Source organism: Mandrillus leucophaeus, unplaced genomic scaffold (genome assembly GCF_000951045.1).
Source record: "Mandrillus leucophaeus isolate KB7577 unplaced genomic scaffold, Mleu.le_1.0 Scaffold75, whole genome shotgun sequence".
Lineage (NCBI taxonomy): Eukaryota > Metazoa > Chordata > Mammalia > Primates > Cercopithecidae > Mandrillus > Mandrillus leucophaeus.
Window position 1 is genome coordinate 6,293,417 of NW_012108141.1, and position 22,019 is coordinate 6,315,435.

The 22,019-nt window shown below is 34.0% G+C and overlaps 1 protein-coding gene across 4 annotated transcripts in view; it reads right to left on the bottom strand.

The window, feature by feature from the left end:
- ANTXR2 (anthrax toxin receptor 2) overlaps positions 1-22,019 on the bottom strand; it is a 163,367-nt gene that overhangs the window by 133,957 nt on the left and 7,391 nt on the right. For all 4 annotated transcript variants that reach the window (XM_011966229.1, XM_011966228.1, XM_011966227.1 and 1 more), the window contains exons 4-7: positions 12,101-12,182; positions 11,526-11,633; positions 11,310-11,378; positions 10,427-10,507 (exon numbers count right to left, since the gene is read on the bottom strand). In XM_011966229.1, the coding sequence (XP_011821619.1) occupies positions 10,427-10,507; positions 11,310-11,378; positions 11,526-11,633; positions 12,101-12,182 (340 nt within the window). The remainder of the gene's footprint in view (positions 1-10,426; positions 10,508-11,309; positions 11,379-11,525; positions 11,634-12,100; positions 12,183-22,019) is intronic.

The following is a 22,019-nucleotide window of genomic DNA, read 5'->3' on the forward strand; positions in this document are numbered from 1 at the left end:
TCTTCTCTGAAGCCCAACTTGAATGAAGCATCAGAACAGTGTTTAAGCCTAGACACTCTAGGAATGTCCCAAATTAATTTGCATCAAGTCTATATCTAGTGTAATATGGTCAGGTTGCATGGTTTCACCGTAGGCCAAATCTCCTTTCTACGTGACAAGGAGCAGAAATTCACTCTAGAATTAGAATTGGCAAGGTTTGCTGGGGGATGAGAACCAATGCTGAGTCAGAGGGACAAATACGCCAAGAATCCAACTGGTTACAAAGAAGTTTCTTATCTTGCTTGTCTACATGGTTACCATCAAGTTTTTATAACTACTGAATAATAACTGATGGTAAAGACAAACTGCTGGTATTATCAAGGAAACATCCATAGCAAAATTAACCAGAAATCATCAGAAGGCATGAGTTTTGTGAGAACTTTGACTTAATTACTTCTTTCTTAGAGGATTCATGTGGAATCATACTTTGATTGAGATCTTGTAAGTTCCTGAATATGTTTACATAATAGACACATGCTATAATAACAAACATATAAGAAATAATAAAAGCAATACCATGGCCTGAAAAACATATACAATGGATATAGCTATGGCCTTTTCTTCTGGTATTTAAAATAATATGGGATTTGTGGAGAGTTGTTATTGGTGTCGATCCAAGATAATAATTTATCATGCAATAAATTAAGATGGGGAGATAAAATCAAAATATTATTTAGGACCTATGTTGTCTTTGAAGTTTATGTTGAATTTGAGAGAAAAATCTAGGAGCTAGACCTTAGGACTTGAAGATCAACCATCCAGCCTGACCAAAACAAAAACACTTCCAACAATTAACATAAGCCTAGACATATTTTAAAATCCATATGTTTTTTTCTAATTCCTAAGTGGCAACAGGAAGGATCCTATATCTGGAAAATAGAATGCAGCCCATTCCAGAAGAATGAAATAAAAACTTTTAAAATGAGTAATACTACATATTGAAAATTCAATCTAATATAAAAAGTACATAGCACAATATCTTATGAATAGCAGCTGCTCAATGAATGTTTATTCTATTTAATTAAAAAGTAAATGCAAAACTTTTTAATAAGAAGCATGACCATTATACTATAAGATAAAAAACAGAGCATATAACACTAAGAATTATGCATGTAAAAAGATACAGAGCTTACTGAGAAGCTATTTGAATTAATCAAATCACATTTTCAGTTATGCAAAATGAAAAAATATTATTTGGATAAATTCAAATTTTGGCAATTAATAGTACCTATAAGGCATATCGGACCAGATGCAAAAATAATGAAAACACAAACAACATGATAAGAAACAAACTTAAGATATGTGTTATCTTTTTTTTTAAGTCTTATTTTAGGTAGAATATATGAAATGAGAAAAAGGGTATTAAATCCCATTAACTAATTTCCTCTGTAATAACTTTTTTTAAGATCAACTCTAAATAGTAAGGCTTTTTCCTCCCCAAAATAGATTATTTCTTTATATATACATTCACATATGCTACCTAAACTTCTCCAAAATTTTTACAAATCTATTAAAACTTCTAAATATTCATCTCAGCAATGATTTTTTTGACACTGATTTTGGATCTGTAACATCATTGGCAACCGATCTTCACAGATAATTTACAAGTGTTCTAGGTGTGGCCTTAACAGACAGAAACTGCCAATTTCCATGACCCACAGCATGTCAGAAAATATTGCTAAGGGTAATAAAGTCTAAAAAAGCAAGATTTTATTTTTCTGACTCATTGAGCAGCTTTAAACACTACAGGATTCATCCCCAATACAAAAGATTTTAAAAAAAAAAAAGATTTCAAATTTAAATCAGGGAAAACTACATGAAAAGTATTAGTTTTAAAGTACCAACAAAATGAAACTTTTGTAATTAGACATCCAACTGCATAAAATAAGTAGCAAAAACAACTGGAAAGGTGTTTCTCATCCTTTTGTCTTGTTTCCTTTTTATCTTTTAATATTCAGATGTGTGATTTGTATTTTTTTTCTATGGCTTTCAAACATCCCAGGCAAATATATTTTTCTCTAAGACGTAATGCTTCAACTAAGAACAATTGCTATTTTATAATCACATGTTTTGGTTGAGTTCATTCCTTAAAAATGCTTAGAGCTTCAAAATATCAGTTGTTCAATACAGCACACACCACACTGACCAGTTTCTAAATATGGATTCTCTTCTGCCTTGCAAGTAAGCAAGTAATAAAAGCACACATGACAAATTTCTAAGCAAACTTTTACCCTAAGAGATCTGTGGAAGAAGGTAAATCATAATCATCGTCTTTTACTCTTCTGAGCTCCAAACAAAACAGATGGATGGTTCTGATTACACTGTCAATGAACATACTCCCACATGATAAATCTTTTTTAAAAATTTACTTTCTTCCACATCTCACAATTCTAATATTAAAATAACTCATATTAGCAGTCTTGTTCTTTCATTACAATACAGAAAAGAGTGCCAAAAATGGATAGGTTGTGATTGGAAACAAGTTTATCTGCCTCTACTTTTTGGTTTTGTTGTTGTTGCTGTTGTCTTTGGTCACCACAAACTCAAAATAATCCATTAATGCTATAGCTTAGGAACATAAATAAGTTTCCTATAAAAAATGCCTTGAGTTTATGAGATAAAATAACAATAAATGGAGTATTTCAGGATTTAAAGAAATTAGTTCATGGCATAATTTTCACTCTGATGCAAACATTATTTTATATTAGCCCTATTTGTCCACTTTCTTGTTTTACTAAGACAAGAAGTATATCTGCCAAGCAGTCTAAGTCTATATTTATTCCATTTGATTTTTCAGAAATCCAGGATGGCAAATGAAACGTTCCCTTATGCAACAACAATAGAAAAAAAATGTTTTATTAATTCTTCTATTAATTTTCCAAACACGCAACCTAAAAATTGTAAGCTCTGAAGAGTCTGGGGGCCATATCCATTTTGGTAACACAAAACACAGAAAAGTGTCTTGAACACAGCCCAATACCCAACAAACGCTTCTGAATAAACTGAGAATTATTATATTTGGGGAAAATGAAGTATAATTGAGAAATTATACATTTTCCCTCATTATAATGTACACCAAATGGTACATTTGGTCACAAATATTAACCATTTTCTCCACTTTTTCAATTTCCTTCCACTCAACTGAATCTGCTTCTAAGAGCAGGTAAGCCTCTATAGGACATCTCCTTTTATAGTCCAACAGGTTAATGTTAAGAAATTAACATTTGGAATTTAATTTTATCTGTGTAGCCAAATGTCATCAGTTTAGTTTAGTTTTCTCACAAACTATCACAAAGCTGTACTTATTTATTCAAAGTGGATTTGATTTTCTTAAACTATAATCCCAACCACATTTTTTTAAAAAAGGAAAGAATAATATGATTAGGGAACATTTTCATGCAAATACAAATACAGCTTTGGACAGTAGAGGCCAAAATAAGATCAGTTAATAAAATGAATAATTTAAAAGAAACTTTCTATATTTATTTTCAAGTGGGATTTAGAAGGAATGAGGTGTCTTCTTAGAATACATGTCAAAATATTTTAAATGTATTTGAATATAGTGAGCTGTCATCGCTACTGATTTTTTTGTTCCCACCCTGGACACTTTTGCACCCCTACACTTCTATGAATAGTTCCCCTTTCTATTTGGGAAACTGTTTTCCACTCCATGTGGTCCTAGTGAGGCTGTGAATCATAGTACCTTCTTCTTCCTCTCTCCCTTGCCTCCAACAGAACTGGTACAGGAATGAGCTCATGACTCAACTGAATCTATTAGAGTTCTTATCTGGGACCCTATATGCTGATGCAGAGACAACACCCCTCACTTTCCAATGTACTTGCTGAGGACCAGGTAAGCCTCCTTTTGCAATTACAGTTCACCACCATTCATCTAAACAAGGAATGAGGCAAACAGAAACATAGGCAAAACTTACTAAGAGAGAAGACCCTAACAACATGATTGATTCCCTGGATCCAGCTGTACCTGAAGTAATTTCCCTCTCTGGACCACCTAGTTAAAGGCCAGTAACATTCTTTTTTTCTTTTCCTTAAACTAGTATTAACTGAGTTCTTGTCATGGGAAATCAAAAGGGTCTCAATACAGTGAAACGCAAATATGAGGATGAAATCAAATTTATATGAAATCAGAGGTTAGTTATCTAATGTTCAAATATACCATAGCTATATTAGAAAAATATAAAAACATTTTTAAGAACTTGCATAGATTTTTATTCATTCATTTTATTTACTTATCTAATGCATATGGAATCAGAGGTTAATTTTTAATGCTCCAATATACCATAACTATATTATAAAAATATAAGAAAATTTTTTAAAACTTGCATAGATTGTATTTACTTATAATTCAGAAATATGAATTAAGTTATGAATTAAGCAATGACTACTTACCCAACACTATATTAAGCATTAGGTGAAAACAAAAAACAAAAAAAAGAAAAAACAGGAGTTGGGGCAATACAGTTTCAACCTTCCTACAATTAATGTGAAAGTTATTATAATGAAACACCTCATCTACCTTCAGCACTAATGATCCTTAGACAAGGAGAAGCCTAGAAAAATCTGATATACAGTTATTCTTACATTATAGCCAGTCCTTTTTAACAGGAGTCCTGAAAATTGTTTTCCAGTTTTGAGTAAGGCCTACCAGTTTTGTTTTTCCTATGAATGTATCTTTATAGTTGCTCAGACTTTGAGTTTTTCATCAAACCATGATTTTACAAATAGAAGTTTTCACAACTAAGTGGTCAACATTCATAGCAGGGTGTGCTAAAATCACTTAAGCTAAGGTATTATCAGCATGTTTATTAGGTACTCTCTTCTATGAAAATGATTTGCCTTAAGAGAAAATGTGTTTGCAATGTCTTCTCATTCCATTAAAATATAGTGTTAGACACTTTTCTTTTTAGATATTTTTCTAAGAACAAACAACAGAAATTACTGAGAAAAAAATTTAACTCTGAAAGTGAAATGAAGCTTATATCTCCAGCACTGTGAATGAAGCTACTTTTTGAAATTTCACTTTTCCCTTTAGAAACTATCTAATTGAGTTTTATTTAAATGTCCTAAATGTGAGGATGATCGTTCCCTTCCTATTTATGCGTGTATACTTTCCCATTAAAAACTTAGAAACTCTGGCATTAACTACCATCACCCAAGATGTAGTCTTCTCAATTCTTCTGGACCAGGGTTATTTATAAAACATGCTTCACAACTGATTAATCTGTTTTTGCTTAATACTTTCTGAGGTATTCTTACAAAAAAAAAAAAATGTGGGAATAATTCCAAATAGTCAAACATCCCACGGTCCTGTTTTTACAAAAGGGGAGGAAAGGCACAGAAAATTTTGATTTTTATTCTTTCCATATTATTCACCAATCTGTGGTTTTCTTTTACTTTTAATGTTTTCTTCCACATTCTGCATTATGAAACATTGAACTAGAACCCACAGGGTACTCACATCTCAGTCTGACCTTTACTAGTTCAAATAAAATTTCATTTTCAAATATAAGCCATGCAATCACCTTTCTAAGAACACAAAAATAATTTAATACTCCAAGTTTTTAAAGATAATCTGAAGTGAAAAGTGGAAAATAGAATATACACGTACTTGTGTCTGTGGACAATGGGAGGGGAGAAGGAAAAAGAGGAAGCAAAATGACTCAGTCTTAAGGTTTTCTAACCTTTCTATTCCACCTGGCCTCTAACTCCCTAAAGGATATCCCCCACTGGGCTTTTGTTTTCAAGCTCAAATCAACTTCTCCCTCTGCCCTATGCCTTCTTCCATTTTGTACAATATCCTGATTGCCCCTCTGTAAAAACAGTTTTCCCTCTAACTATTCTTAGTCATTTATCTTAGTCAGAGACAGAATGTCCAAGTTACTTTTGACTCCTCTCTCTCTCTTGAACCCTATAGCAAGGGAGCTCTCAAGTCCTACTAATATTTTAATGCTTCCCAGATTTAACGTTTTACTTCCAGTTTCACTGCCCATACTAATAGTAACAACTAACATTTGACAGCTAGTATTTGTCATGTCCCTCGGAGCCCAGCTCAACAACAGTCAAAGATTTTATACCTGGAGGTTTAGCCCCACCCTGTTCCTGACATGATTCTTGCCAGAATAAAGAGGTTATTAGGTGCTTCCCTCATGATCCTTGACCTAGTTTCATTGCGAAAGACAGGATCCCAGTGCCAAGAATAATCCCTAAGGAACTATGATGATCCATTGTTTCTTTCAAGACTACTGAGTTTCTTCTCTGAATTTCTAATTAGTACTCTAAGTCCCACCATAGGAATTGTGTCTCTCCTCTGAATGTGGGGTACAGAAATTCTACATAGCTTTTGTCGTGGGAATACTGAATTTTGTTTCCAAGTTGTTGCCTAGGTCCTGATCCTACGGCTTGAGGATTTAGTACCAGAGCACATCCACATGCTTGACTTTGTGTGCTACACTATCTAAAAATCCTTGCTGTCATGACTCACATGCTAAATTTGATCCTCTTACATGTCAGTGCCATATCCTTTTGTACCTAAGACTTTGTTCAAGTAGACTGGGGGTCAGCTCTCTCAGTGGACTGCCCTAAAGAAGGATCAGGAGCCCCATCACTAGCCCCGGGTTAGTTTCCTGCCATGCCTAGCTTCCTACCAAATGTTTTAATGCCAAGCCCTTCTGACTTAGGTCATTCTCAATTGTTACCTCATTTAATTTAAAAAACAAAACAATGAAATGGAAATCACTATTCCCATTTGACTGAGGGTTTTAAAACTCAGAGAAATTACATTACAGGACATACCCCAGATTACTTGGCGAGACAGAGTTGGAATTCACACCCAGGTTTTCCTATTCCCAACTTCATTTTGTCTCCACTATGCTGGGCTTCCTTTCACTGTGTCTCACAAGGATAACGGCAAAAGACTTATAAGACATCATCATCTTCCAAATCATCTTGTACATTATTATAAGAGTACTCTTCCTAAACCTGCATGGCCATTATATAAATCCCATGCTCCAAATTAATCTTCCATAATTTCCTACTTATTTATGAAATAAGAGCCAATTCTCCAAACAAGTATGTGAAAGTCTCCATAATCTGGATCCAGGAGACCTGTCAATGTTTGTCCCCCATACCCTCTATGATCCTAGTCAAACCACACTCCAGCCTACATCTCAGCTACTCAGCCCAGATAGTTCTTGAAGTTCTGTGCTCTTTGTTTCTGATTAAGTCTATCCCAATTGTCACAGTCAAGTTCAAATTTCACAATCAAAGGCCTCCCATAACTTCGTATAACTAAACCTATCTTGTCTTTATGTCACCTTACACTACAGTCACATTGGCGTTCAACACCAATTGCGTTATAAGATTATTTTTTATCCCCTAGGGTTACTCTCTGAAATTTTCCTCCTCTAAATGTCCACAACACTTTGTAAATCTTTCAGGGGACTGCCACACTCCAAACCTCAAATAATCATTAATTTCAAGCCCCTTTAGAGAGAATATGTGTTATTTAAGTTTACATCCCTTCTTCTAACCTTAGCACAATGCCTTAAGAATAGTAAGGGCTCAGTAAAAAAACTAATGAAAGAATGAGCTCATTGAAGAAAAAAAGGAGAAAAAGAAGAAATGTTTTCTTCCAGCATATATTTGAGATATTGAATTATAAACCTTCATCTGCAACTAGCTAAGATTGGAAATTATATCAATATTCCCCCAAAACATTACATACCATGTTTGCCTGAATAGAAATCTAACAATACTAAAACAATGCATTTTCCCCAAAATTAAAATAGTATGTTTAAAATGATTTTCTGAATCAAATACATGCTAGAGGAGGCATTAAAATTTTAACATGCAGGATATTCATAACAAAGGCCTTTTTCAGCCCCTTGATTTTTGAGTTGTAAAAGACAGAACTACTACAGTGTTTCTTCTTTATTTTTAACCACAATGAAGAAACGCTCCAAAATAAAACTTTCTTAATCTTTGCTGTTAAGAAATTAATTCTAGACAAATGATGTCTTAACAATATATGATATCTTACACATTAAGGGGACCAGACTATCTTGGTCATTGGATTTTAGAGGGGAGAGAGAACAAACAAAACAATAAAAACCATGTTGTAGATTTTTTTCAAGGATTAACTTCAAACAAATTAATGCACTGACAATGAGACTGGATGTATTTTAAAAACAACTAGCTGGAAAAAAATTATTTTTTATTTCTTCTATTGATTTAGCTTTACATAAATACATTCTACAGTATAATTTCACCCATTAGCTTGATAAATCATACAGAACAGAATATAGTCTCTTCTATCTCTCCTAACCCTGTGATAGAAACACTATATTGGTTTTAAAGATCAAATATGTATATTTTAAAAATCAGATGGTACTGTGCAATTATAAAGTACAATTCAAATTTAAGGCAAAATTATAGTTTTTGTAAACTATGAGGGATGGAGCAATCTTTGCCCTTGAAGATACATGAATTTCGCTTACATTGCCTTTAATTTCTACAGAGTGGGCAAAAATCTCAAACTATCATCACATTGATAAAAATCTCAACCATTAACGAAACCAGGTTTGTCTGTAATGGCTCCTTCTTTCTACCTGCCAACTCTGCCAGATACTACAGGGTTTCCCCAAAAGGTGACTTTTCTAAGAATAATTTACTCTTCCCTCTGTGAGCACATAGCTGAAATTTAACTGTATCGACATGAAAACTATACCCATGTTTTCCCTCCAAACAACACTCAAGAGATTTTCTTGGCAAATTGTGGCTAAAATAATGCAAATTTTCCTAATTTCGTGCAAAATCTTTCAATATAACTGAAGCTAAAGTCCATCAAGAACTTTAGGCAAAATGGCCATACTTAGAAATAACATTCTAAAGGTTCCCTAATAAATATAGAAGAATTAAGTGTATCAAACAAACAATAAAACAATGACAGGATGTCTTCTGGAACTCAGCTACTAATTCCTTGAAGGGGAAATCTATAGCTATTACCCATAAAGATAGAGTTTTGGAAACCTAATCCATCATTTGGGTAATTCTGAGCTAAACCTTTTATATATAAAAAAAAATTCCAAAGGAATAGCCCAGAGAGGTCCTTTCTCCTTCCCAGTATAATTATAAACATCATTACAAATCCCAGAGCAAAATAAAATTCTATTTAAAATGCAATCCACTGATTTGTTTATTTAGAGGGTCAAATTATTCTCCTTTTTACTTTGTCAGTACTGTATCCTGTATTTTAAAACTTAAATCACAGTTGTATCAGTTTTACTTATCCTGAATTCAGCTATAAAATTATTTACTATTTTTTACACTGCAATTTTTCCCTAAAACCTAAACACAACAATATATGTAAACTACAAAAACAATTGAATCTCTGTTCCATTCTGCACTTACATTTGGTTTGTCCACTAGACGTACGGATATGTGATGGAACCAAATTATGTTTTCTCTGGAAAGCTCCATTAATTTTTTTAAAAGCCTACATGCTACTAAAAACAAATTCAATAAATCTTACTTTGTGTTTTTAAAAAACATGATCTCTAAAGAGAAATTTAAAATCCCAGAACCAAACATTAGAAGAAACTGATATTTTTACCCTAAAGATTTTTTTTTAATGCTTTGGCTTGGAGAATATATATTATTCACTTCCATTTTAGGATGGTGTTTACCAAAATATCATAAATACTTAATAGCAACTGTTCCTAGTGCTTGTAGCAAAAGGCAGTAAAATGAAACATAAACCTCCGCTATGAAAGCCCAGGAGTTTTGCTTTGCATTTCATCACTCTCCTTCCCCAAACCCTGTTTAGGATAGCCCAGATTCTAATGATCACCAGAGACAGCACAACTGAATTCCAAACAGAAATATTATGGGCTCTAGTGAAACTATTAATCATTTAAATGGAAAGAACAACAAATGCAGTCAAATAGCCACTAGTTCAAGTTGCCTGACTGATACAGTTAGCAGATACTCTATTTGGAGAAGGGAGTTATCACACATTTCATTCCAAATTTTTATTTTAAATTTCTCCTGTAAAACCTATAAAACTTTCAGGATATTAAGGCAGTTAACTCCATAATCAAAGTGTGAAAGTGTCTGAAACTTAAAATCTTAAACTTGAAACCACAAACCTAGTCTCACAGAGCCCAACATGCAAGAATTAATACCAAATGTCAGTTACAAACAAAATTCAGATCTTTAGAATTACACTGTTTGCAATACTAAACAAATCTCTTTCCTAACCTCTTTCCTCTAGATAATGACCACCTGCACTGGATATTAAGATTACTTCTTATAGTTTAAAAAAATATACAAAATTTTGACCCTTTCCTGCTCCCAGAGAAATACTCACAGAATTAATTATTCCTTTAAGAGCCTGAAATCCACCTTTGACAGGGAAAACTTGCTCCTTGGAATCAGCAATTCTCTCAAGCTTTAGAAAGAAGAGGAAGACTTGATTAAGGAATGGCTGATACATACAACAGTTTATAAGCTTCATTACATTTCAGTTATGTTCATCTGAAAAATTACTCCACAGGATTAATTTACCAGTGTGATCTGTGTTCAAGGCCAGGAATTGAAGGTGATGATACTACTGTTACTCTAAATGTATTACCACAAAATGAATTGAGATCAGTCAGAGTACCTTTACGTTGACCCCAAGTGCAATTTCACAACAGTGCAGAACTCTAATAGCTGTCAACAGCATAAGACTCAGGAGTCTAAACCATGCTCATGCAAAAATTTAAATGTAAAATAACTTCGTGAGTGAAATATTTTCAAATATATAAACCCTCAAATCTCATGAAAAAAATGGTTTTGTAAGAAAAATGATCAGACTTCCATTAGATGGACTTCTGAAATTCCTGCATACCTGAGAGTCAAATTTTAAATAAAATAGAAATTCTAACATTAGAATGACTATATATTATATATATAATAACATTTCATTAGTTTAGTTAAAAAGAAATATGTGTATCATTTCAAGCCAAATGTCTATCTTATATTAGTTTACCAAACCAAACAACTGAGAGATTTAAAGTTTCATTTTCAGTAACAAAACCTATTAAAATTCTTACATTATTAAGGTAGAACTCAAAACCTACAGCCACTTCTAAAAATAATCTTTAACAATCGACCAGTGTCACAATGTCATCAGTGAAAAGAATTTGTTAAACTATCCTTAAGACAATTATGTGGTTCAGATTAAAGTTTGCAGATCTCTTGTAACTCACCTGAGCTTGTTCAAAATCAAGGACACCAACACAATAAACACTAGCCCCAAGTGACCTGGATATCTTTGCCTATGGAGAACGAGGAAGGAAAGAGAGAGAAAAAAAGAGAGAGAGGGGAGAGGGAGAAAGTGAATTATTCAAATATCAAGCTATACATTCTGAGACACACAGCAATGTACAGCGGGGTGTAGAGAACAGTCTCAGTTCAATACTCACCTCTTTCTCTGCATATGATGGCACCAGACCGTCCAACTTGCCATCTGTCAGAGCAATTATGATACTGGAGGTTTTCAAGCCTCCTGCTTTCTGAATTTGTTCATTCGCCTGAAAATGAAGAATAATTATCCAACTCACAATTTAATTTTAACTTTTAACCAGCATGTTCCATCAAGCTGAATTTGTAAGTCTGACAAAATCAAAATATTACTGGCTAGCTTTTAAAACAGGGTAATTTGTGTTAACTATTTTATTTGAAATATGCATATATTCACATTACAGAGTAGTTACTATTGGTTTTAAATTATATAGATTTTTAACTGTGACTGCTTAATCTTAATATAACCACAAGGGCCCAAGGGAAATGGAAACTTCCTTAAAAGGCAAAATGCCATCTTAATTTTTCTCATCACCAGAGTAAATAATTTTTTCTACTTGTCTCATCTCTAGAACAACTAAAAGCACTTAAAAAACTTTAAGATAAATATGCAATGAGGTTATTGAGCTTTGCTAGAGGGTTATATTTCACCACAGAAAGCATTCTCTCCCATACTTACAAATGTAAAAGAACTTACTAGCTTTAGTCCTTCATGGATATATGTCTCTCCTACTGGACTAACACGTTTTAAATCCTCCAAGCCTTTACTGATTTTGCCTCTGAAAGTAATATTAAACAAAAGAAAAAATGAGCAAAGAGCAAAGATAACAATAAACACTTCTTGGAAAACATGGCAGTATTGTTAACTAAGCTTTCTTCAGTAGGAAGCAGAGGAAAGAACATGGGCTTTGAAAGCAGATAACTTTCTATGCTTTTTGTCATTTTAGTAAGTATTTAATAACTTTTGTATATTATCTACCAAAAATAGTCACTGATGTGCTAACAATGTCTTGAAAAAGCTTAGCATATTCTAGACCTTCTGAGCTGAGATCAGATATCTTCAATCACTCTTGTTTTCCTAAAAGGAGTAAAACATACCTTCCCTCATCCACAAAAATACAAGAATCGAGTAGCTCAGCTTCAATGACAAAGCATTTCTGAAACACTCACTCCATCTCTCTAAAAGTGGGAAATTTTCCTTGTTATCTGCGAATTGCTAAAGCACATTATTTAGCCCTTACTTACAGAAATTAACATTTTTTCTTACTGTCTCCCAGAGTCACAGGTCTCATGATTTATCTGCTTTTGTGATACCTTCTCACCCATCCAGACACCTGCACATTACCTTGAACACAGTAGGTACTTAATACATATTTCATGAAAGAATGAAAAAATAAGTTGATGGACAGATAGATGGATGAATGCATGGATAGATGGATGAATTAGAAGGTAATGAATTCTTGGAAGAGACACTATGAATGAAAAAAATTCAAAACTATAGAATAATTTCTTTCATGAACGAAATTATTGGAATAGACACTATGAATGAAAACAACTAAAAACTATAGAATAATTTCTTTCATCATGACTAATTCACTATCCCAACTGAGTTTGTCCAAATGGGGTATGACTACAATATTATTAAGAGCTATTTTATGTGTATGAGTTAAGGGAAGACCCAATTTTTAGAGTTTTTAAAATACAGATTTGAAACCTCCTCAAAAACAAATAAAACCACTTATCTTAAGAGATAAGTAAAATAATGTGACAAAATTATCCAAACTAAATTCAAAACTTGTTTTATAATAAATTTAAAAGATCAGAAAAGATCTTAAGATATTATTTTAAGACTTTTTCAATATAAGCAAAAAAAAATGCCTTTTTAAACTGGTGAGAATGGATACTACCCACGATCTTAGCCAAAAGGCTGAGAAGTGATAAGAAGTGCATTTTAAAATTCTTGAAATGATAAACTGAATTATAAAATTTTAAATAACACATGAAGAGTACTCACTCTTACTGAGGATGACAGATGAAGGAGATTAAGTATAAGAAGTATCATCTTAACATCAAGGAACTTACTAGGGCCATATACAACATTTTATATGTATAGGTATATGTGTGTATACATTTATATTACATGCTGTTATAAAACGTCGAAAAAAATTTCAAAACATTTTGTCATGTGGCAATATTGTGTTTCAAATAATTGAAATAAATAATCCATTATCAGAGCCTTATATATGTTTTAAAAGTAACTTCTTGATTGTATTTTTATATCGCAATAAAAAATATCACCAGGCAAGTTTTCCATATCATAAAGTTTCCAGGAAACAGAAGACAATGTTCAAGGTATGACCCTAATCCTTCTCTTTCCTGGTTCACTCATCTCTATTAACTCTTGTTAATTGTCTTTTTAAATACTTGGTTTAAAGTCCACCTATTCTGAACCTTTCTTTAAGTTCATGACACTCTTTTTTTCTGAGTCACCCCAAGCTTTCTAGCCATACTCATATTCATATTTTACCACGATAAAAAAGTTCTCTCCTAAAAACATTCAACTTTCTAATAATTTAACTAATTTAATTTAATTTAAATATTCCCTTTTCAACTATGCTGAAAGTTTACCTTAGGCTATTACCGTGTCTTTTATTTATGATGTATTCCCCTGCTCTGTACTTATTTTAATGTCATTTGCAAAGTAAGTGTTCAATAAATTTTTCAATATACCATAAAAAAATTATAATATGATAGCATAAGTTATGTAATTCATAAGCTTGTTTTATCTAAAATATTTATGTTTGGTAGCTACAGAAACAACTTGAAATTGATTCTGTCTGAATGCAGATAAAAGTCAAATATTTGGTGCTTCTCAGAGATGAGTGGCAGTGTGTCCTCAAGCATTAATGTTTGCTGCCAACAAGTGAAATGCAAGTTTACACAAACAGATTTTGCACAAGACAGACTTCTCCATTCAGTTCAAATCAGCTCACAATTGCTGCTGCGGCCCAGACAACACCAGCACAAGACTTTAAGCTAAAGGAACTTGCCAAACGTGGATTCAAGGTTTTTTTTGGTACAGGCAGGTATGTGCTAGCTTATTACACTGGAAGAGAGAGTACTTTGTGGTTTTTCTATCCATACCTATACCTGCACCATAAGATTCCAAGCTCCACTTAATCCCATCATTACTTTTGCAGCCAGCTGCATGATCCTAAGAGGAAAGTGCCCCTTTTCCGTAGCCAAGAAAAACACATGTGAGTCCTGGCCTTGTACTCCCTTCAGGGTAACTACCTGAAGTCTGTCAGCCTCTTATCAATCAACAAGGTGTCACTTTAGGGGAAACAAAGGTCAAAACAAGACAGGGAAGACAGATCTCAGACCCTCAAAGAATCCCAAGCAACTAAAAATAAATATTAAGTTTTTCAACTGGTAAACAGTTAACGGGCAAAAAGCAAAATAATGTGGTAGGTTAAAAACAGAAATCATTCATCCACACTGTAATGTTAAAAAAAAAAAAAAAAAAAAGCCTCTAAATGAAAGCAAGGGAGAAAATGACTAAAATTTTAAGAAGAAGAAGAAAGAAAGGTTATGTTATAAAGATAAGTTCAACTCCTGGAATTCAACATCTTAGAAGATCAGCTTCACTGAGTTCGGCTTTAAAGTTACGTCTTCAACTACACGGAAAAGCAATATTGAAACTACTTTGTATTTGTTGTGAAGCAGTTGTCAAGGATGTTGCTGTCATAACACGCATCATTCCCTATAACATCTCAAAGCAGAAATTTCTTTGTCACCCCTAAGTAGTTGCTATGTACTTCCTCTTTTCAGCACTTGACAACCATGCAAACTTATTTCTTGCACTGACTACTGGGGAAGCCCACAGTAAATTTCCTACTCATTCACACAATTCTGTTAAGTTCCTGTGGTTATCATAGTGTTTCACCCCCTTTTCCAAAATCTTAGCACTCTTCTTTTTATATTTTATTAATTTTCTGCAACACTCTTAATTTCTATGCAGCCTCAAATACTTTTTTGAAAGAGACAGGAATTGAACAAACAAAATGTTATATTAAAGCCCTGGGTTTTTTTTAATTGAGAATCGGGGCACCAAATTCCATTATCAACTGGAGGGGAAAAGAGGAAGAGAAAGAGGAGACACACAAACGCCATATATATATGGTGTTTTCCTTGTTTTCATTTAGAGGCTTTATATATATTGGAGACAGGGTTTCACTCTGTCACCCAGGCTGGAGTGCACTGACACAGTCATAGCTCACTGCAACTTCAAAGCCCTGGACTCAAGCAACCCTCCCACCTCAGTCTCCCAAGTAGTGGAGACTACAGGCATATGCCATTACGCCAGGCTACTTTTAAATTTTCTGTAGAGATGCGGTCTCACTATATTGCTCAGGCTGGTCTTGAACTCCTGGTCTCAGGCAATCCTCTCATCTTGACGTTCCAAAGTGCTGGAATTACACACTTCAGCCGTGATGTCCAGCCTTGGCTAATTTTTTAATGTATGAAATTTTCACTTTCAGCTCTGTTTGTATCTCCCTAATTTCTTTGCTGAGAAGAGCAGGGAAGGGAAGGAGAGGGGAGGAGAGGAGTGAGGAAGGGAAGGGAAAATAGCCACCACAACTGCCATGCACTGTACTATATCAGTGACTTTTCTCTGAAACACTTTGTATGTGGAAGGTATGCATGGCATTATAACTAAAATAAAGATAGGCTGAAATCATGGTGTCATAAAATAGTTTGCAGAGAATCCTAAATTGACCAACTAACAATGAAGCCATAATTTTATTTTCAGTATCTCCTAGTTTTTCTTTCTATGATGTGTCTGTACAGTACTTGAACTTTCCAATGCACATCATCTTAACTTTCCAGATTTCAAAGCTCTTTCAGGGTTTCAGTCAATGAGTCTATATTCATCTGTTGAGCATCTGTTATATGTGAACACTGTGATTCTACACAGTGATGTGAGAATTCCTCGCACTCAGTCCAGGAGTCACTCACATAAAGCTCTATAGATGCACTGTGGTTCTCCACCCTGGCTGTACACTGGAATCATGAGGGGATTTTCGAAAACTCTTCTGGACTCTATTTGAAGAGATTCTACTTCACTGGTTTGTGATGGGTCAGGGTTATCACTGGCCTTTGAAAACTCCCCAGAGTATTCTAATGTGCTGCCAGGATTAAGAACCTCGGATCTAACCTAATTTTAAAACATTCTTGTGTTATGGGAATGCGTTCTGCATTACCTATTTTGCCAGTCATTGCTTCTGTGTAAGAGTTTTGGGTAAATAGGATAATCTCTTAAACCATGAATAGTTTCTGGGATGGTATGGATGAAGATTTACATGAGCTTATAGGCAGAAGAGAGATTAGTTCCAAGCTCAACCTTGTTTCTTCATTTATAAAATAGGAATATAAATCTCTCCCCCATGGGGCCACTGTAAGGATTCATTACAGTATATTGTTATAAATGTCCTATTTGGTTATTAGTTATGGTTGTTAATCTCTTACTGTGCCTAATTTATAACTTAAGTTTTATCATAAGTATGTATAGAAAAATACACCACATATATAGGGTTTGGCACTACCTGTTGTTTCAGGCATCAACTGGGGTTCTTGGAACAGATCTCCTTCAGATAAGGGGAGTCTAGTGTACCCCAAAATTAGTGCTATCCGCAGAATTGATTGTTTCTCATGGCACTGTGCATTGAATGAGCAGTTCTCAGGCTTCACATGCCGCCAGTTGAGCCACTGAAATGGCTAGAAGCGGAATGTCTTCGCATGGTTAACAAGTTGGTGCCAGTGCTGATACTGGCTATTGCCTAGGAGCTCAGCTAGGACTGTTGACCAGTCTTGATTCTCCTCCACATGGTTTCTCCACATGGCTAGGTTGGGCTTCTCCCTAGCATGGTGGTTTCAGAGTAGTCAAAGTTTTCATATGGCAGATGGTTTCCAAGAAAACGATAGAGGAAACTACCATGCTTTAATAAATCTTAAGCCTGAAACTGAAACTGGCAGTTTCATGTTCATGTTTGCTGCATTCTACTGATTGAAGTAAATAAATCACAGGCCTAGCCCCAGATTTTAAAAAGTAAAAAGTGTGTGTGTGTGTGCGTGCGCACGCGTGCGTGTGTATTCTATGCTTTATTGGAAGCCACCAAAGACATAATCTACCACTAAAACAAAAAGACTCACACACTCATGTTGTCAAATGCCAATTTATATAATTGCAGGAATGCTATAGGTATTTATATCCTAAGTAAATTCTTTTCATTACTCTCAATAGATTATTAGCCAGAGACTTAATGTGCTTGAAATAAACAGTAATTCCAAAACAAAATGTAGTAATACATAAGGATTTTATGATAATTAGTCAGTTAATAGCATCCAATTGAAATGTTTCTTTTAGGGTAAAATTTAATAGATTGAGTAGAATATGAAACAAAAATGTTCTCAAGATGTTATTTATGACTATACAAAATTACTAATCATTTATAATTCACTTAGAATTCACTTACAATTGTACTTTACCTGAGATATTGCATATGAAGAATTTAGTAAAATATCTAATATATAGTACCTGCTCAATAAACTTTGATACTTCTATTGTCTCCTTCCATTAATAAACCACAAAATTAACCCGAGAAAAATAGAGAAAAACTGTATTAAGAGAAATATGTTCATTCACATATATCTGCTCTATTTAACTGTGTTACTATATACTACTGCACTACATACTGCTTAACAGATGAACCTCTAACAAGTAATTTGTTCTCACTGAGTTCCTCAACTTAAAAATTGTTTAAAGGTTTCAAAGAGTGAAAGATTTTTTCTAAAAATACACATTACTAATACACTCTATAATCCTGGGAAATAATGGGTGTTAGCCATATCTTACCATAGTTTATGTAAAAATATGCTTTTGTTTATTTAACATGTCATTCTAATGCCAACATATGCCAAGGTTTCTGTGGTCCAGAGTCCAGACCAGCGAATCCAAGGTAGCAGTCATAGATCCAGAAATATCTGCTCACGAAATACCCTGTAGAATCTGAATTTTGTCAGAAGTGTTCTCCAATTTGGCCTGCACCTACGAAAGTGTGGTACTCAGTTCACACCTGAAGTTCAGGCCTGCTGCATTTTGCATATTTTTACTCCATTTTCCCACTTAATGCCTTACTAAATCATGAAAAAATCGACCCCTACATTTTACCACTTCCATATGCCAGGTCTGTCTCCCAGGCATGAGTAACAGTGTACTTAATTTTCTAGAACATACTCATAAAACAATGTGGGACTTCAGTGAAAGTGACCGCTAACATGTCCATCACTGGAATCTGAGTTGCTCCCCTGCCTGGACCCGTCAGGGTTAGCACAAGGAGTGGCCAAAACAGACTTTTAAAAACAGGAGTAAATACTTCCCTAATGGAATTTTTTTTTTTTAAGCTAACCCAACTATTGTCTCATCTTTTCACCCCCTCGCTAGTTTTTAAGAATAGAATAAATTTAGAGAATGACGATGTTTTTGAGTTGTGACAAATTCTGACAAATGTGAAACCTGGAGAAGGGGAACCTAGAGAGTGTGAGTACAGTGTGGTGGTGAAGTACTCATGCTCAGAACAGGCCTGGGTGTGAACCCTGGCTCTAGCTGCTTAGCAGTGTCACTTTGAGCATAGTCCTTTGATTTCTTTAAACATCTGTTCGAATCCTGGCACATCATGATGAAAATAAGGATGGTGTCCACTGATAACTACCAAACCCCATGTTAGCCTTGGCCTCCTTCCTAGCCAATCATCAAAACAAGAAGAAGAAAAGGAAAATGAAAAATTATAAATGAGAAAAAATTAAAAGGTAGTTGCAGATAGGTGATAGAAGCAAAGAAATAAAAGTGAATTGATAAAGTTATAAATACCCATTGTGTTCTTCTTACACGTCAGAACCATAGTTAGTCCTTCTCATGCATTATACACGTTTCCTTATCTCAAGATTGCTGTATGGTAGGAATAATTCACTCTTATTAACTGGCCCAGGAATTGGGCAGCAAGAGGTTAAGTAATTTGTCAGAAGTCACACAGCTAGTATGTAGCTCCTATGCCTGTTCCGCCCAAGGTCCAATCCCGGTCTTTTCATTAACAGAAAACCTCAGGACTCTCCATAGTAATGGTTGAATATGCTCTATTCCTGAATGCTTCTTGTTTCCAACCTGTGAATTCCATTTTGATTCCAAGATAGTAACATTAATTTCAGCATTCTTTTTTTATAAATAATACATTCTTATTGAAATAAAATCAAACCACATATATATATAAATTAAAATTGTGAAGGATTTTCCCACCTTCAATATCATGCCTAAGACAGTGTCATTGTTAACAATTTGCTGTATGTTCTCTAGACTTCTTTTCATGCATCTTCAATCACATACACCCCCCAACATATGAACAGTTAAGGATTTTGTTTTCTTTTTATCTTATAATAATAAAATCATACTGAGTATCTGCAACTTGCTTTTACACTTTATATATCTCCTATAGATTTTCTTGAAAATATGTATTGATTTCTTAATAACTGCATAGTATTCCATCCTATGTATATGTTCTAATTTAACTATAGTATCATCAATTGATAAGCATTTAGATTGAATACAGTTTTTCACTATTATGTACAATGCTGCAGTATCCAATTTTGTATATAGCCCTACCTTTCCATGCTAATGCTAGTATTTCAGTAGGACCTAGTCCCAAAAAGTAGACTTACTGATAGGAACCTTCTAGACTTTTATAGAAACTACCAAGTTTCCTCTAAAAAGAATGTAGCAATTAATAAGTTACTTACTATATATAAAGAACAATTTTTCCACAAGTAAAATTTTAATTCAGCTTTTAAGAAATTAGAAAAAAAAATTCTAATTAAGAAATTAGAGAAAATTAGAAAAAAAATTCAAATAATAGAAATGTGTATATTGTTCAAAATTAATTAAGTGACTTTTCTATAATTTCCTACAAGTTTGCCTATGGAACATTTTTTTCCCCCAGTAATTCATTATTGTGCTCAGGTCAAACAAGTACAGGATATTTTCAATTTGGGGGCAAGTGTAATGAAAGGGAGTTGTAAATATTTATAACTGATTTGTAAGAGTAGGAATAAGAAAAATAGCAAATATAAAATTATTTATTATGTGGTATACTCACAAAAAAGACAATCTATGATGGCAGCCAATAACTAAGGTTCTGAAGTCATATCAGCTCAATCACTCATTCAACAAATATTTATTGAGCATCTCCTGAGCATCAGGCTCTGTTCTAGGTATTGGGATACATGAGGGAACAAGACAAATGACGACTCCTGCTTTCATGTTTACATTAGAGTTATTAAGATAAAAATAAATTAACTAACAGGACAACTTGAAAATGTGATAACCAAATACAGTATTGTAAGAGATTACTGGGGAGGAGAGGTGGGGTTCCTTTAGACCTGGTGGCCAGGCAAGGCTTCTCAGAAAAGGTGACATGTGAGATGAAACCTAAATGACGAGAATGAGCCAGCTAGGGGCAGATCTACAGCAGAGAAAGGTCCTAATGTGGAAACTAGCTCGGTCTGTTCAGGGAATGGAAAGAAGACCACTTGAGCTAGACTGTGCCACACGATGTTGCAGCAGAGGACTGGCTGGGGCACTAGGATGGGGCGTTTAGGCCTTTGGGAAACACTGGCTGTCCAGTCTAAGTGATTAGATTGTTTTAAGCATGAGAGTGGAATATCTGCTTTAACTTTAAAAGATTATTGTAGCCAATATACTGCTTGCAACTTGTTAACTGTGTGTGCTTGTACAAGCAGCTTTTTCATTGTCAGTTTTGATTTCTTCATTTGTGAAGTTGAAGTAATAACAGTATCTATTACATGAAGTTCATATAAGGATTAAGTGAAGCAATGCATGGAAAGTATTTAGCACACTGCCTGATGCATAATAATTGTTCAATAAACGTTTTCAACTAAATCTCTGTTACACTATTAGCATAATATAGAACTGAGTTTAATTCACTATCCCCAATTATGCAAAATAATAACTAAAAATACTTTTTTATTAGTCTTGATTCCAAATTCTCTACTATTGAAAGGCTGGGTATTTTCATACTGAATCAACACTTGGCATTTTTCTCTTACCTAACCCTATAATACATCCCTGGGCTATTTATGTGTATATGTATCCCTCTACTCACACTCACACTAGATTACTTATCTTTGTGGTACCCCAGGTTTCACAGTACTCAATGCATTGAATATAAGATAAGCAAGTCTTTAGGTAGGTGGGTGGGTAGGTGGATGAATGGCCTAACAGATATATGGAGGGTAAAAATCATGAGAGCAAGAGAAAAGAAGGGAGTGTTTCAAATTAAAGTATTGAAAAGAATAAGGTTTTTAAGTTATGAGTATATAAAATGCATAACATCATTTCTTGGCATGTTTATTACTTTATTCATACATTTACATAGTACCGGATACCATGCTGAAAGCGTGACAGAAGACACAGCCCTGTGGTATGTATTTACTACCTTCTAATCTTGCTTCATCTCTACTGAGAATCTTTAGCAACACTCTGAGAA